The sequence below is a fragment of the Podarcis cretensis genome, assembly GCF_951804945.1.
Source record: "Podarcis cretensis genome assembly, chromosome: 1".
Lineage (NCBI taxonomy): Eukaryota > Metazoa > Chordata > Lepidosauria > Squamata > Lacertidae > Podarcis > Podarcis cretensis.
In genome coordinates, this window is record NC_137170.1 from 133,922,465 (window position 1) to 133,938,180 (window position 15,716).

Here is a 15,716-nt window from a genome sequence, read left to right on the forward strand (position 1 = left end):
TTAATTTTGGAATTAATAATTTAACAGCAGACGGTACTTAATACCTACCACGTTTTAGTATGATGGTATTAATAACTGCAGAAAGAGTATAAGATAATGTAACCCTAAACCGAGTTGGACGGAGGTCTATTGTTTGTAGGTTTGTAAGTTTGTAAGTCTTTTGTATTTTTTACTCTTTATTTTTTCTTTTTTCTTTTCTTTTTTTCTTTCTTTTTTCATCTGTGTTTGCTTTTTTCCTATATGGTTGTTATTATCTTTGTTATATTTTTGTATGTGGCTTTTAAAAATTGCTCAATAAAGATATTTATTAAAAAAAAAAAAAAATAGATGTGTGTTCATATATGTGCCTATGCCTGGGCATATATTTCTGTGCGCCCGCGCATATCCGCTTCTCGACCCCGCCCCCATCACGTGGTCCGGTTCCTCCCCCCCCCCCCCGCTTAGCCTTCAGATGCTACGTCGCAGGCGCGCGGGCGGGGCGGGGCGAGGCGGCGGTGGGGTTTGTCACGTGGGGGCGTGGAGCGCGGCCGGCGGTTGGCTGGCGCGTGCGCAAAGGCGCCGGCGCCGCTCCCTCCTCCTCCTCCTCCGCCGCGGGGACCGTTGGGAAAGCGGCTTCTTCTTCCCGGGTCTTCCGGCTGCAGCTGCTGAGGGGGCGGCGGGAGCGGCTGGTTGGCGAGCGAGGGCGGCGAGGCGGCGGCGGCGGCGGCGTGACAATGAGGCGACGCTGCTGCTGCTGCTGCCGTCGCCGAGGCCTTCTATAGCCGGGCTCGGGCCCAGCCCAGGCGGCGGCGGCTGCTCTCCCGCTCGGCCATGGGGAACACCGTCACCTGCTGCGTCTCTCCCGGCGCCAGCCCCAAGCTCGGCCGGGTCCGCGGCTCCGCGCTGAGGGCGGCGTCCGCCGGAGGGGGCGGCGGGAGCGGGGCGGCGGCGGCGGCGGCCGTGGGGCTCGAGCGGCGGGCGGGCAACTACCGGGAGGTCGCTGAGGCCGAGTCGGGGGACTCGGATCCCGGCGGGGGCGGCCCCCACCTGCAGCACATCAGCGACCGCGAGTTCCCGGATGGTGAGTGAGGGAGAGGGACGGGGGGGGCCCGAGGACCCCGGGGGGGGGGCTGAGGAAGTTGGGGGGGGGGGCGTGGAAGTGAAGCCTCTTTCGTTCCGTCGGAATGACCCTTACTCGGAAGTAGGTCCAGCTTTGATCAGCAAGGCTGTTACAGTGGTACCTCGGGTTACATACGCTTCAGGTTACAGACACCGCTAACCCAGAAATAGTGCTTCAGGTTAAGAACTTTGCTTCAGGATGAGAACAGAAATTGTACAGCGGCAGCAGTGGGAGGCCCCATTAGCTAAAGTGGTGCTTCAGGTTAAGAACAGTTTCAGGTTAAGAACGGACCTCCGGAACGCATTAAGTACTGAACCCGAGGTACCACTGTATTTCCAAATCCCTGCTGGGTGAGATCCCTACAGCCTTTCTCAAACTCTGGTCCCCAGATGTGTTGGGACTACAACTCCCATCAGCCCTAAGGATGGCCCCCAAAATTTAAGTTGGAAGGGACCTCAGGGTCAATCTAATCACCAGCCTTCTGGTTAGCAGCCAGATTAACCTCATCCTGCAAGGAAGAGGGCACAGAGTGTTTCACGTGCCTGTGATAGCATAGTTCTTGCACCCAGTGTTTGAAATTAGCGAAGCACGTTTTGCACCTGACTATTGGTCACTTGAGGGACGCAGGTGGCGCTGTGGGTTAAAGCCTCAGCGCCTAGGACTTGCCGATCGAAAGGTCGGCGGTTCGAATCCCTGCGGCGGGGTGCGCTCCTGCTGCTCGGTCCCAGCGCCTGCCAACCTAGCAGTTCGAAAGGACCTCCGGGTGCAAGTAGATAAATAGGGACCGCTTACCAGCGGGAAGGTAAACGGCGTTTCTGTGTGCGGCTCTGGCTCGCCAGAGCAGCGATGTCACGCTGGCCACGTGACCCGGAAGTGTCTCCGGACAGCGCTGGCCCCTGGCCTCTTAAGTGAGATGGGCGCACAACCCCAGAGTCTGTCAAGACTGGCCCGTATGGGCAGGGGTACCTTTACCTTTACCTTTATTGGTCACTTGCGACCAAGTCAAGATGCCAGGATGGTGCCTGACATGCCAGGGGATCATTGGATCTGGATTGTTTTCACACATCACATCCTGTAGAATACTAACTTCTATATTTTGTCTGCAAAATCAGAATGAATTTCAGGAACCAAAATGCTTTTTCTGTGGGGCCTGAGTGGGAGCAGTGAACAATGTTGTAGTTAATTGTTGTAGCTTGTCTTCAGTTACCCCACCCCACTGCCCTGCTCACAGTTGTGAAGAATATTCCTACATTATGAATGGTCTGTGTCACCATTAAGAAAAAGAGGTAGGAATAGACCAATATATGTGTGGGCTGTTCCTGGATCAAGTGACTTTTCTTCTTTAAGTTCTCAAAGTTCTTAACCTAGCTCAAGGTTGTCATCTGAACTAGCGAGATGTTTAACTGATAATCAATCACAGCCTGTCCATCCTTTCAAAAATAAGGCTTTAGACCCATCTTGCTCCAAAATGGCAACAAGACATTTCGTTTTGGCAACTGCAAGCTTGGATTAAGGAGCCATTTGGTACCTAGTATATACAACTGAGTTTCTGACACTGGTCACAAAGGGTTAACAGCACAATGTTTATTTGAGTAACAATGAAAGCAAATTCACAGTAAACTGAAATCTGGGATGAATGTAATTGGAACTAGTAATCTCCCAAACCTATTCCTAATTGGCTAATCCCTCTCCTTTCCTGTCAGTTGACCAAAGTTCCCATTGCCACCCAATTATCATCCTATGCACTTTTCAGCCTCCCCCTCCCCTTTTAACATTCTGTACTCCCAATGGATTTCCTTCCCCTACCCTCAAAGCTCAAACCCAAAATATGGTTCATTACTCCAGTTTTGGACTATGCTGCCCTTGCTGGTCCCTGGCCTGCCTCCTGGACTGGCAGTGATCAGCACAGAAACTGATGCTGCCTGTGTGTGATTTATGGGTCTGTTTTGCATTCAGAGAAATCTCTGCCTGGAAACAAGATTAAACAGCATGTCAGAAGAGGAGTAATGTGATGAACACTCCTTTAGCTTGTAGTGTATCACTGAAGGAGGATGTGAATGTTTCCGCCTGTACTTTGAACCTTAGAGGTGGGGAAGATTAATGAGAAATTATTTATGTTTATTACTTTCCAATTCGTCCATTAACCAGAATGGCTAACTTCTCATCAGGCTTGTAATCCAGTCATCTCATGTGCTCTTGGCTGGATTGAGACAGCAGTTCTAGGTCTTCATTTTGCTTTTGCACCATCAAGTTCCCAATATTCTGTTCCACTTGAAGTGTCACCAAGGGATGAATCCAGGTTCAAGGTGTACAGATAGGAGCACTGTTTGTGCCTACTTGGAGTCTAAATGCAAAACTGAGAAGGAGTAGCTTAATTCCAAGTGAGAAGTGGGAATGCAGAACAGCTCAGAAGTGGAATACTTTACTGCTGAATTTAATGGGAAAGTAGTCATTGCTACTTGGGGGGATATGGGTGTGGATAACCCTTCTGTTTCCCTTAGAAAGATAGGCAGTAGTTGCTGAAGTGGAACAATGGAAAAGATTGATAATAAAAGTGCCTGCAGAAGAAGAGATGACGTGGTGGGTTGGTCTTGAAGTCCTTGTTCCTGTTGTGTTTCCTTCTGGTAGCAGTTCCGAATTACAGGAGTGCCACCCCCCACTTATTTATTTTTAACATATATGATGTTTGTTTACTTCACTAAAACCATTTTGGGTTTATTATGTAGGGTCCCTGGCCTTCTCCCCTATAATTCCAGAACTGGTAGTAGATAGCTGTGTTTTGAAAACTTTTATTAATGTCTTTCTTAGTATCAGCTATGTTTTTCATCGTCTTCATGCAGATTTTTTGCTACGTCTGATAGGTTGAAACAGTACCTTTTCCAATACTGGGGCTGTTTAGAAAAGCTAAATGGCAGCAGCTCTCATTGCACACAGGCTTCATAGTGTTGCTGCTTGTCTTTCAAACGTCCAGTTTATGGTCATCTGTCTTATAGAGAGAGCTGCGATCCAGCCTCAGAGTTAGTGTTCACACTTCTCTCATGGTCTTCTAATAAGTGATGCATTGAAAGCAATTGGATAATTTTTATACAGTATACAACCATATAGTATAACTTGGCCCCAGATGACCAACAGCTCTGCATTAATGATGGGAACAAGCACAACACTTTTCCAGAGTGATCTGGCCATTTTGTGGAGTTATATACTGTATACACTTCCACTTCTTGGCGTATAATATTGGGGGGGGGGGTAGACTTTAAGATTTGTGTATATCTTACTAATCTGGCAAAACATCTTTGGACTAGATTGAAGTAGTTTGTACTCCAGTATGAAAGAAGGGATTCAGATCTCAACTAGAGGATCTGGGCAACTCTTGGAGAAATCTGACCCTTCTCCCCTACTTCCCTCGCAGTTCCTTTGAACATGACATATTTACTTTAACAAGAAACTGCCTTTGTATTCAGGACTGGAACTGCAGTTGTGATGGCATCTTCCTATAATGATGTTTGGAAGCAAAATATGCAATGTAAGCAAATACATTCGATCTTAAATTTGTATAATGCATACCAATCCCAGAACTTAGTTCTTGATGGGGGCACTTGATACCTTTTTAAAACTGAGACATTCTGCTTCTAATAACTAATATATAGTTATGAATTGTGATACAAAAGTTACGTTCAGAGTGCAAGTGGCAAGACAAGCTTGAGTGTCTTAACCGCTGAATTTTCTATGTGTTTATTGGAAGGAAGGAAAAGGGTGGTGGAACAATGGAATTCTGGAGGCTAGCTTAAAAATGACATAATATAGCTGGACAATGGCAAACTATATCCAGACCAACAGGAAGTTAAGTTACAGCAGTAAAGTCAGACATCGGCAACCCACTCCCACCCAGCTCTTGTTCCATGCAGGTTTCCTGGGGGAAAAAACTTAAGTTATGTTTGCTTCCTGAACCAAAGGAATAATACTAAAATTAGTTGTACCTATCAAAGAGTACTTTGCCATGGGAAAATATTTAGCAGTCTTACTCAGTTATAGCAGCTTTCTGATTTGTGAACAATCTTATTGGTTAATCTTCTTGATTGACTGGTTGGAAATATAGTAAGTGAAGAATGATAAATGTGGCCAAATTCTTCAAATGATGGCTAGCCATCTGTGTGGTTGCCTTGCTGTATGAGTTTTTTGACTGTCATAATGGCACAAACAATAATTTCTTTGTTCTGTTTCAGAAAAAGTGCAGTGGGGGCTTCAGTAAATTTTTATTGATAATATTTTAGTTTTACCTCTGTTTTCCAAGGTGCTTGAGGCAATGAACACCACTTAGGTCAATTTAGTTTCACACTAAATAATAACATTAAAAACCAATAATCAGGAGAATCGTGATATACGGTTAGCATCATAAAATTCCATAAATACCTGGATAGTAAAAAATTACAGGCTCAGAAACTTCTAAATGCAGTAATAATAGCAGCAGAGAAAAGCAGGAGCAATAAAAAGGAGCAATAAAAACAATGGGAGTAGATAAAATTAAACTACAATATTGTTAGAAAAGGGAAAGCGTTCCTTGTTAAAATTTGCAAGCATACAACTCTGCAAAACAGTACGGGTGAAAAAAGAGGAAGCAAACCTAACACTTCACAGTTACCTTCAAAGTATTCAGAAGGGTTAATGCTTAGTGCTGAGCAGCTTTTCCTTCTAGTGTAGCTGTGACAAGTCTAGGAGTGAAACAGGCTACAGCTTGCTCTTGCAACAGAGCAGACGTGAACAAACACCAGGCCTTTCTCACAAGGCACCTCTCAGAGGAAAGGATCTGCAATACTATCAGTTCCAGCTCGAAAATATAAAATTACATGTGGGCTTTAGGCCCAGTTTTGGAAGGGTTGTCCTGTGGGATGAAATATGTGATAGTAGTAAGGAGCAAGAGGAATATAACTGTGTTGATTCCTTTGGACCTCTAGGCAGCTTTCAACATTGGCATCCTTCTGGTTAGACTATTTTGAGTTGGAAGAATTGCATTGCGGTGACTCCACTCCTGCTTGGATGGTTGAGAGCCCGGTGGCATTGAGGGGGTTATTGCTCTGCTCCTTGGCAAGTATGTTATGGGGTCCCACAGGGTTCTTAAATTATCTCCCATACTGTTTAATATCTACATGAAATTGCTTAGAGAAGTCATCCACAAATTTAACACTGGTATCGGCAGTAGACACAGATGACACCCAGCTCTATCTCTCCTTTTCATCTTTCATCAGTGCCTAGGTACAGTAATGCCCAAATCCAGATAAGATGATGGTTCTGTTACGTGGTGGTTCACCTGCCTGGTGGATGACTTTAACTTGTTCTGGATGGTGTTGCATCCACTGTAAGGATTGGATTCACAGTAGATCATAGGTCTGGTGTTATCACTGTCGATGCAAGTAGTCTCAATGACATGAAGTGCCCTTTATCAGCTTTGGTTGATATATCAACTGTAGCCCTCTCTGGACAGAGATAACCTTGCTACAGTTACCTATGTTCTTTCTTATAACCTACTGCTTGGAGTAATGTGATATACTAGTGTTAGAAACTGAGATATGAAAGCTAGGAGCTAAATGGTACTTTAAACCTAGGTTATGGGTGCAACAACGGAATGTCTAGGCATGGTTTTTTAACACCAAGAATACAAAGCTGAAAATGAATGAACTGCAGCTAAAATACTACGTTTATTTTTCACATGGTCTAGTCCTTCCTCGGCCCACCCCCCTAATATTCTGAATAGGGTCTCTTCTCCAGTCTTCAGAGAATAACTGGAAGTGGGGAGGCAGGAGAATAAATAATAATAATAATAATTTATTATTTGTACCCCGCCCATCTGGCTGGGTTTCCCCAGCCACTCTGGGCGGCTTCCATAGAAACCAAAAATACACTAAAATATCACAGATTAAAAACTTCCCTAAACAGGGCTGCCTTAAGATGTCTTCTGAATGTCAGGTCCTCCTTTCCTTTCCTTCCAATCTGCAGTTTTAATCTGAAATCTTAGGCGCAGTACTGTGCCCAGAGCTCAGAATCTGTTTGCGCTAATGGACTTCCCTGTTGCAAATTGTGCCTAGAACAATGGGAGTTTTGAACACTGTATTATACACAAGGCTGCCTCTGGAAACAACATGAAACATCTGGAAACAACCCGATCCTAAACAAGGCAGCAGGGTATCGGGGACCCAGCAATCTGATCATATTACTGTGGTGTTTCCCCACCTACACTGGCTGCTATCCTTCTCTGAGTTCCGCTGCTTCATGGGGTGTGTCAGATGGCTACTGGAGAGAGAATATTTTTGGTACTGGTGCCCTGGTTATGGAATGCCCTCAAAGAAGTACCACCAGCCCCTGCCGGGGGTGCAGGCCTGGAGGGGCACAAAATCACCTCTCAAGACTAGGGAACGTATGACGTATGTGTGTTTGGCGACACTGTGTGGCAATACACTGCGGCACAAAGGTGTGCAATTTTTTCCATCCTCCTCAGTCCGAACACTTCAAGTACTCGGGATGCATAACATGTAGCAATTGGGCTGTGCAAAATGTTATTTCTAATGTGGCTATTGTAAAGTGATTCCCCTGCCCCCTGGTGACAGCAGGTGGGACCCTAGGTACGCCTCTGGCCCTCCTCAGAGAGACTTGCCTGCGCAAGGGCTCAAGTCATCTTTATGATGCCAGGCTTTATATTTTCCTTTATATTTTTATACAAAATTCATTAGATCTTTTATTGTGTTTTAATGCTAGTTTTACGGCTTGCTGCCGGTGGTTTATCACTTCTTTTACTGTGATTATTTGTCTTGTCTTGTTGCTTGTTTTTAATTAATATTTGGGCAGAGGCTATTATTTAAAGAAGCTGATCTTCCTACAACCCTACACACATTAAAGTAAATCCTACTGAAGCCAGTGAGACTTGCTGATGAAATATGCATAAAATCCAACTGTAAGAGACCTAAGGAAAGACAGACAAAACGGAAATGGCAGAGAATACAATACACTTTCCTTGTTCATGAGAATGTTGGGCAACTAAACTTACAATATACAGGCATAGCTCACTTCATTGCGTGTTGCGGATATTGTTACCTTATAAGGACATTCCCAGGGGAAGGAAGCCCCCTACCACCACTGCCCCTCTTCTGGTTATGAGAGTGGAGCCGGCTTGGGCTGGAGCCGGGGTTTTGCCCTCCCACCCATGCAGCCAAGGTGGCCTGGCTTAATAGACTACTACAGTATAGTGTAAACATAACTTTTATATGTACTGGGAAACAAAAAAAATATGGTATGACTCACTTTATTGTGATACTTGCTTTATTATGGTGGTCTGCTACCGAACCCCCAATATCTCTGATATACAGTATGCCTGTATAAGCATTTAATCTCGGTTGGGTTGCCATTTCACTTTGCTGTCTTCCTGTAAGTCAGGGGGCTCAAGCTGGTCCAAAGCAAAGGGCAGCTAGTTATGCATATTCCGTAAAAGTTAGATATTATAGAATAGGAAAAGCAACTGGTCTTTTGAGTTATATCCGAGTCATTTAAGATGGCTTTTAAAGTCTACAACCAATTCTGAAAAATAGTTCAGACAGTTTTAGCCATCTAAATCAGCGGTCAGCAACCTTTTTCAGCTGTGGGCCAGTCCACTGTCCCTCAGACCATGTGGTGGGCCGGACTATATTTTGAAAAGAAAAAAAAAAGAATGAATTCCTATGCCCTGCAAATAACCCAGTGATCCATTTTAAATAAAAGCACACGTTCTACTCATGTAAAAACACCAGGCAGACCCCACAAATAACCCAGAGATGCATTTTAAATAAAAGGACACATTCTATTCATGTAAAAACACGCTGATTCCTGGACCATCCACGGGCCGGATTGAGAAGGCGATTGGGCCGCATCTGGTCCTTAGGTTGCCTACTCCTGATCTAAATGTTTTTGGAAAGCGCAGCTGGGATTTTGATTCAGTGGACTTTTTTTCATTCGGTTTTGCTTTCTTCCTTAGGGCTAGGAAATATGTGGCTGAAGTTCTATAATGTCGTTAGAATTTGGGAGCTATTACTCCAGAGGATGGATAAAAAACATTGGCTTGTCTGAAATTTTGCTTGCAAAACAGTGGGGAAAGGCATGCATGTTTGGGTCAAGCATTATAAATGTCATAATAGGCCATGTGTTGTTTTATGGCAAATCATGAATACTTATGACTCTATGAACCAAACATTTTGGATGCTTCTTCAGTGAGATCGAAAGTAAATGGCTTTTGTTGCGTAACTTCTACCCCAGTTTCCAGAAAGTTAGGGTGCTTAGGACAGGATTATAAAATGGGCTTGAACACATCCAGTGGCTTGATTTAAATCTGTGGTTTTAACTTACTTAAGTAAAGATTAATTTAAATCAATTTCCCCATTGTCTAAAACATACTTCCTGAACAGCCATACCCACTACTTGGTTGCTATGGCAGTTAAAACACTTCAATTAAATAAAGCCTTTATACTACCTAGAAGCATAATCCGAAACCTTTGGTCATGAAGCATGCATTCTTTGTACACTCCACAATTGTATCTCTTTTAAAAACAAGGGAAGTGATTGTGAAGCTACTGGATTTTTGTCTGGCTGTGTTCACATGGCAGCATCACTCACCTGAAGACAAGAGCCACAATCCAGTACAGAATTAAATACATTAGATTGTGGTCTAGGTCTTCAGAATTTTCCAGAAGAAACTGGACCAGTGTTCTTGCACATTAGATAGACAGTGGATGTCTTTCTTTTTAGTTGATAGTTACAAATGTCAATCATTTCTTCAACAATAAATGTGTTCCATTGTATCGTAATTATAAGGTGTCAGAGTTTTTCCAGGCAATATTTATTTTCACAGTGATTCTGTAAGTGTTTGTGAGTGTGCATCATAATTGGACTTTAAGAACTGTAGAATTTAACATGCTTTATTACAGTACAGATTTTATTTCAAATCAAGCTATCTTCAGAAGTGAAACAACATTATTAAAAATTACAAATCCATCTTAAAACCAAAATTCAGTGAAATAAATGGGTTTGGCACCCTACGGGAAGCCTTTTAGAAGCTTTTTATTATAAAATGTCATAAGATTTGGCAGCAGCTTACGACAGCAGATGCTGCATTGGAACTAAGAAAAGTAATTCAGGAAAGTTGTTAAAAACCGACCAACTTTAAAATATTAGTATTTTAAATACTAGTATTAAATACTAGTATTAGTATTTGTTATGTAGAACCTTTATAATCTGAGCTGGTTCACGTGGTATTCTAAGCTATGAAGTACAGGCAATACCTGATTCAGTCATGACAGCCAGATAGGTGGCTGTGCAACAAACTTTAGCTGCAGCTCATGGTTAGTGAGGACCCACTTACCTGGAAGAAACCCCATTAAATTCAGTAGGACTTCTGAGTCAATATCATTACGTTGTTAGTGTCCTTGCATGTCTGCATGGAGTGAAATGGAAACTAACATCTACATATGTGCAGTCCACCTTCTGAGCTTACACGTGCTACAAACTGATCTTCCTTTAAGTCCCATAATAATAATTCTGTGTATTTTCATGTGCAAATCTGGGTTTCTCTGTACAGTACTTTTAAAAAATCAAGTTCCTGTAAATCGTAAAGTGCATGAGGTATGTAGGCTGTATCAGTAGAGGTTTGGGATTTAGTTTCTACTTCATTGTAAATCAAAATTTGTTGTTGTTGTTTAGTCGTTTAGTCGTGTCCGACTCTTCGTGACCCCATGGACCAGAGCACGCCAGGCACTTCTGTCTTCCACTGCCTCCCGCAGTTTGGTCAGACTCATGTTTGTAGCTTCGAAGACACTATCCAACCATCTTGTCCTCTGTCGTCCCCTTCTCCTTGTGCCCTCCATCTTTCCCAACATCAGGGTCTTTTCCAGGGAGTCTTCTCTTTTCATGAGGTGGCCAAAGTATTGGAGCCTCAGCTTCACGATCTGTCCTTCCAATGAGCACTCAGGGCTGATTTCCTTAAGAATGGATCGGTTTGTTCTTCTTGCAGTCCATGGGACTCTCAAGAGTCTCCTCCAGCACCATAATTCAAAAGCATCAATTCTTCGGCGATCTGCCTTCTTTATGGTCCAGCTCTCACTTCCATACATCACTACTGGGAAAACCATAGCTTTTACTATACGGACCTTTGTTGGCAAGGTGATGTCTCTACTTTTTAAGATGCTGTCTAGGTTTGTCATTGCTTTCCTCCCAAGAAGCAGGCGTCTCTTAATTTCGTGGCTGCTGTCACCATCTGCAGTGATCATGGAGCCCAAGAAAGTAAAATCTCTCACTGCCTCCATTTCTTCTCCTTCTGTTTGCCAGGAGGTGATGGGCCCAGTGGTCATGATCTTCGTTTTTTTGATGTTGAGCTTCAGACCATATTTTGTGCTCTCCTCTTTCACCCTCAATAAAAGGTTCTTTAATTCCTCCTCACTTTCTGCCATCAATGTTGTGTCATCTGCATATCTGAGGTTGTTGATATTTCTTCCGGCAATCTTAATTCCGGCTTCGGATTCATCCAGCCCAGCCTTTCGCATGATGAATTCTGCATATAAGTTAAATAAGCAGGGAGACAATATACAGCCTTGTCGTACTCCTTTCCCAATTTTGAACCAATCAGTTGTTCCATATCCAGTTCTAACTGTAGCTTCTTGTCCCACATAGAGATTTCTCAGGAGACAGATGAGGTGATCAGGCACTCCCATTTCTTTAAGAGCTTGCCATAGTTTGCTGTGGTCGACACAGTCAAAGGCTTTTGCATAGTCAATGAAGCAGAAGTAGATGTCTTTCTGGAACTCTCTAGCTTTCTCCATAATCCAGCGCATGTTTGCAATTTGGTCTCTGGTTCCTCTGCCTCTTCTAAATCCAGCTTGCACTTCTGGGAGTTCTCGGTCCACATACTGCTTGAGCCTTCCTTGTAGAATTTTAAGCATAACCTTGCTAGCATGTGAAATGAGTGAAATTGTGCGGTACTTGGAGCATTCTTTGGCACTGCCCTTCTTTGGGATTGGGATGTAGACTGATCTTCTCCAATCCTCTGGCCACTGCTGAGTTTTCCAAACTTGCTGGCATATTGAGTGTAGCACCTTAACAGCATCATCTTTTAAAATTTTAAATAGTTCAGCTGGAATACCATCACTTCCACTGGCCTTGTTATTTGCAGTGCTTTCTAAGGCCCATTTGACTTCACTCTCCAGGATGTCTGGCTCAAGGTCAGCAACCCCACTACCTGGGGTGTACGAGACATCCATATCTTTCTGGTATAATTCCTCTGTGTATTCTTGCCACCTCTTCTTGATGTCTTCTGCTTCTGTTAGGTCCTTACCACTTTTGTCCTTTATTATGGTAATCTTTGAACGAAATGTTCCTTTCATATCTCCAATTTTCTTGAACAGATCTCTGGTTCTTCCCATTCTGTTGTTTTCCTCTATTTCTTTGCATTGCTCATTTAAGAAGGCCTTCTTATCTCTCCTTGCTATTTTTTGGAAATCTGCATTCAATTTCCTGTATCTTTCTCTATCTCCCTCGCATTTTGCTTGCCTCCTCTCCCCCGCTATTTGTAAGGCCTCGTTGGACAGCCACTTTGCTTTCTTGCATTTCCTTTTCATTGGGATGGTTTTCGTTGCTGCCTCCTGTATAATGTTGCGAGCCTCCATCCATAGTTCTTCAGGCACTCTGTCCAACAAATCTAAATCCTTAAACCTGTTCCTCACTTCCACTGTGTATTCATAAGGGATTTGATTTAGATTGTATCTTACCGGCCCAGTGGTTTTTCCTACTTTCTTCAGTTTAAGCTTGAATTTTGCTATAAGAAGCTGATGATCTGAGCCACAGTCAGCTCCAGGTCTTGTTTTTGCTGAGTGTATAGAGCTTCTCCATCTTTGGCTGCAGATAATATAATCAATCTGATTTTGATGCTGCTCATCTGGTGATGTCCACGTGTAGAGTCGTCTCTTGTGTTGTTGGAAAAGAGTGTTTGTGATGACCAGCTTGTTCTCTTGACAGAACACTATTAGCCTTTGCCCTGCTTCATTTTGCTCTCCAAGGCCAAACTTGCCAGTTGTTCCTTTTATCTCTTGGTTCCCTACTTTAGCATTCCAATCTCCTATAATGAGAAGAACATCCTTCTTTGGTGTCACTTCTATAAGGTGTTGTAAGTCTTCATAGAATTGGTCAATTTCAGTTTCTTCCGCACCAGTAGTTGGTGCATAAACTTGGATTACTGTTATGTTAAAAGGTCTGCCTTGGATTCGTATTGAGATCATTCTATCATTTTTGAGATTGCATCCCAGTACTGCTTTCGCAACTCTTTTCTTGACTATGAGGGCCAGTCCATTTCTTTTGCGGGTTTCTTGCCCACAGTAGTAGATATGATGGTCATCCGAACTGAATTCGCCCATTCCCGTCCATTTTAGCTCACTGATGCCCAGGATGTCAATATTTATTCTTGCCATCTCATTTTTGACCACATCCAACTTACCCAGGTTCATGGTTCTTACATTCCAGGTTCCTATGCAATATTTTTCTTTACAGCATTGGACTTTCCTTTCGCTTCCAGGCATATCCGCAACTGAGCGTCCTTTCGGCTTTGGCCCAGCCGCTTCATCAGCTCTGGATCTACTTGTACTTGCCCTCCGCTCTTCCCCAGTAGCATGTTGGACGCCTTCCGACCTGAGGGGCTCATCTTCCAGCATCATAACTTTTATATGCCTGTTGTCTTTGTCCATGGAGTTTTCTTGGCAGGGATACTGGAGTGGCTTGCCGGTTCCTCCTCCAGGTGGATCACGTTTGGTCAAAACTCTCCACTATGACCTGTTCATCTTGGGTGCCCTGCTCGGCATAGTTCATAGCTTCTCTGAGTTCTTCAAGCCCCTTCGCCACGGCAAGGCAGTGATCCATGAAGGGGAAATCAAAATTACTCTGATGTAATTGTATACTAACCAAATGAGTGAATGGAAAGCTTGACTTAAACCAATAATTGTTTCCTCTCTTTTGGTGACTTAAATTAATTTCCTAACCCTCACCCCCATTCTGATGGGAGGTTTGATGTAGAGCTTGCAATATTTTAATGACTGTTTCTACACCTGACCTCTTTTTAATTCAGGTGTAGGGCAGCAGTGCCATTTCATCTGTTCCCTGAAGGACTATGTAGATGAGCAAACTGAAAGTATTACTGGTACTTATAAGTGCTTTTGCCCTTACTTTGTATGGACAATGGAGTCATCCGTCAGTGTCCTGCTGAATGGCCAGGGAGGAAATCTAAGTCAATCCAAAGCAGATGATTATATGATGTAATAGCTTGCTTTTGTGCTGCATGAGATTGTTAGTCAGGATGGAGAAAGCAATACTTTAGTTCCCTATAGGGACGCAGGTGGCGCTGTGGGTTAAAGCCTCAGCGCCTAGGACTTGCCGATCGAAAGGTCGGCGGTTCGAATCCCTGCGGCGGGGTGCGCTCCCGCTGCTCGGTCCCAGCGCCTGCCAACCTAGCAGTTCGAAAGCACCTCCGGGTGCAAGTAGATAAATAGGGACCGCTTACCAGCGGGAAGGTAAACGGCGTTTCCGTGTGCGGCTCTGGCTCTGGCTCTGGCCAGAGCAGCGATGTCACGCTGGCCACGTGACCCGGAAGTGTCTCCGGACAGCGCTGGCCCCTGGCCTCTTAAGTGAGATGGGCGCACAACCCCAGAGTCTGTCAAGACTGGCCCGTACGGGCAGGGGTACCTTTACCTTTAGTTCCCTATTGTAATAGGACTTTGCTTGTTATGAGACATTCAGGAAACTGATGTTCAAGGACCTACCATTTGTGGTCAGTTCAGAGACAGAAGAATAAAGAGATGGAGCTTTTCCTGAAACCACTTCAGGTGGTGCAGTTGCATATTTCAATGCCTCCCTTTCTCTACCATTCACTGAGGCCCAACTTAAACAAGATGCAGGACATAGGTTTAGCACTTACGTGTCTCTAATCATGCCCAGATCGTTGGCTTGTTAACGTGTTACATTAGCAGGTCAATGATTAGCGGCCAAGGCAGACACACAGTTTGTGTTCCAACACTATATGCAAATAGGCAAACAAACATGCTGCATGTGTGGAAACATGACAGGGTGTGTGGGGAATGTTGCAACTCTACAATGCTAGGACAGAAATGTAACAATGTCATTCATGCATTTGCTATCCAACTTCAGCTCAGAATTATGCAAGGATATCCTGCATTGGAAGGGGTTGGCCTAGATGACCCTCGAAGTCCCTTCCAACTATGATTTATGATTATAGCCATGTTAGTATGTCAAAGAGAGAAACTGCAATGCCTTAGAGAGGAAATTGTCTCATTGCAGCATAAACTTTCACTGTCAGCCGTCCAAAGGCATACCAGTATGTCTACAATTTAAATCCCTTGGAGCAGCTGTTCCTCCTTGACAGAGACTTGGGCCATGCTGCTGAAGATTCCCCTCTGGTAAACTGCAGTGTATTCTGTTAATCTGCAGCACATGTGGTTCCTTTGTATTTATGTCCGTCTGTAAAATTACTGCTGAAGTATAAGTGAATCCTGTGTCTATATAGCATAGGTCATTTTGTGGCCAACTATCTTTGCAAGCGTGCCAGAAA

At 43.9% G+C, this 15,716-nt stretch overlaps 1 protein-coding gene across 1 annotated transcript in view; it reads left to right on the top strand.

The window, feature by feature from the left end:
- The first annotated feature begins 709 nt into the window (after nucleotides 1–709).
- The window catches only part of CCNYL1 (cyclin Y like 1), a 34,032-nt gene continuing 19,025 nt past the window's right edge, over nucleotides 710–15,716 (top strand). The window contains exon 1 of the mRNA XM_079981831.1: nucleotides 710–1,060. Coding sequence (XP_079837957.1) covers nucleotides 811–1,060 — 250 coding nt within the window. The 5' untranslated portion in view covers nucleotides 710–810. The remainder of the gene's footprint in view (nucleotides 1,061–15,716) is intronic.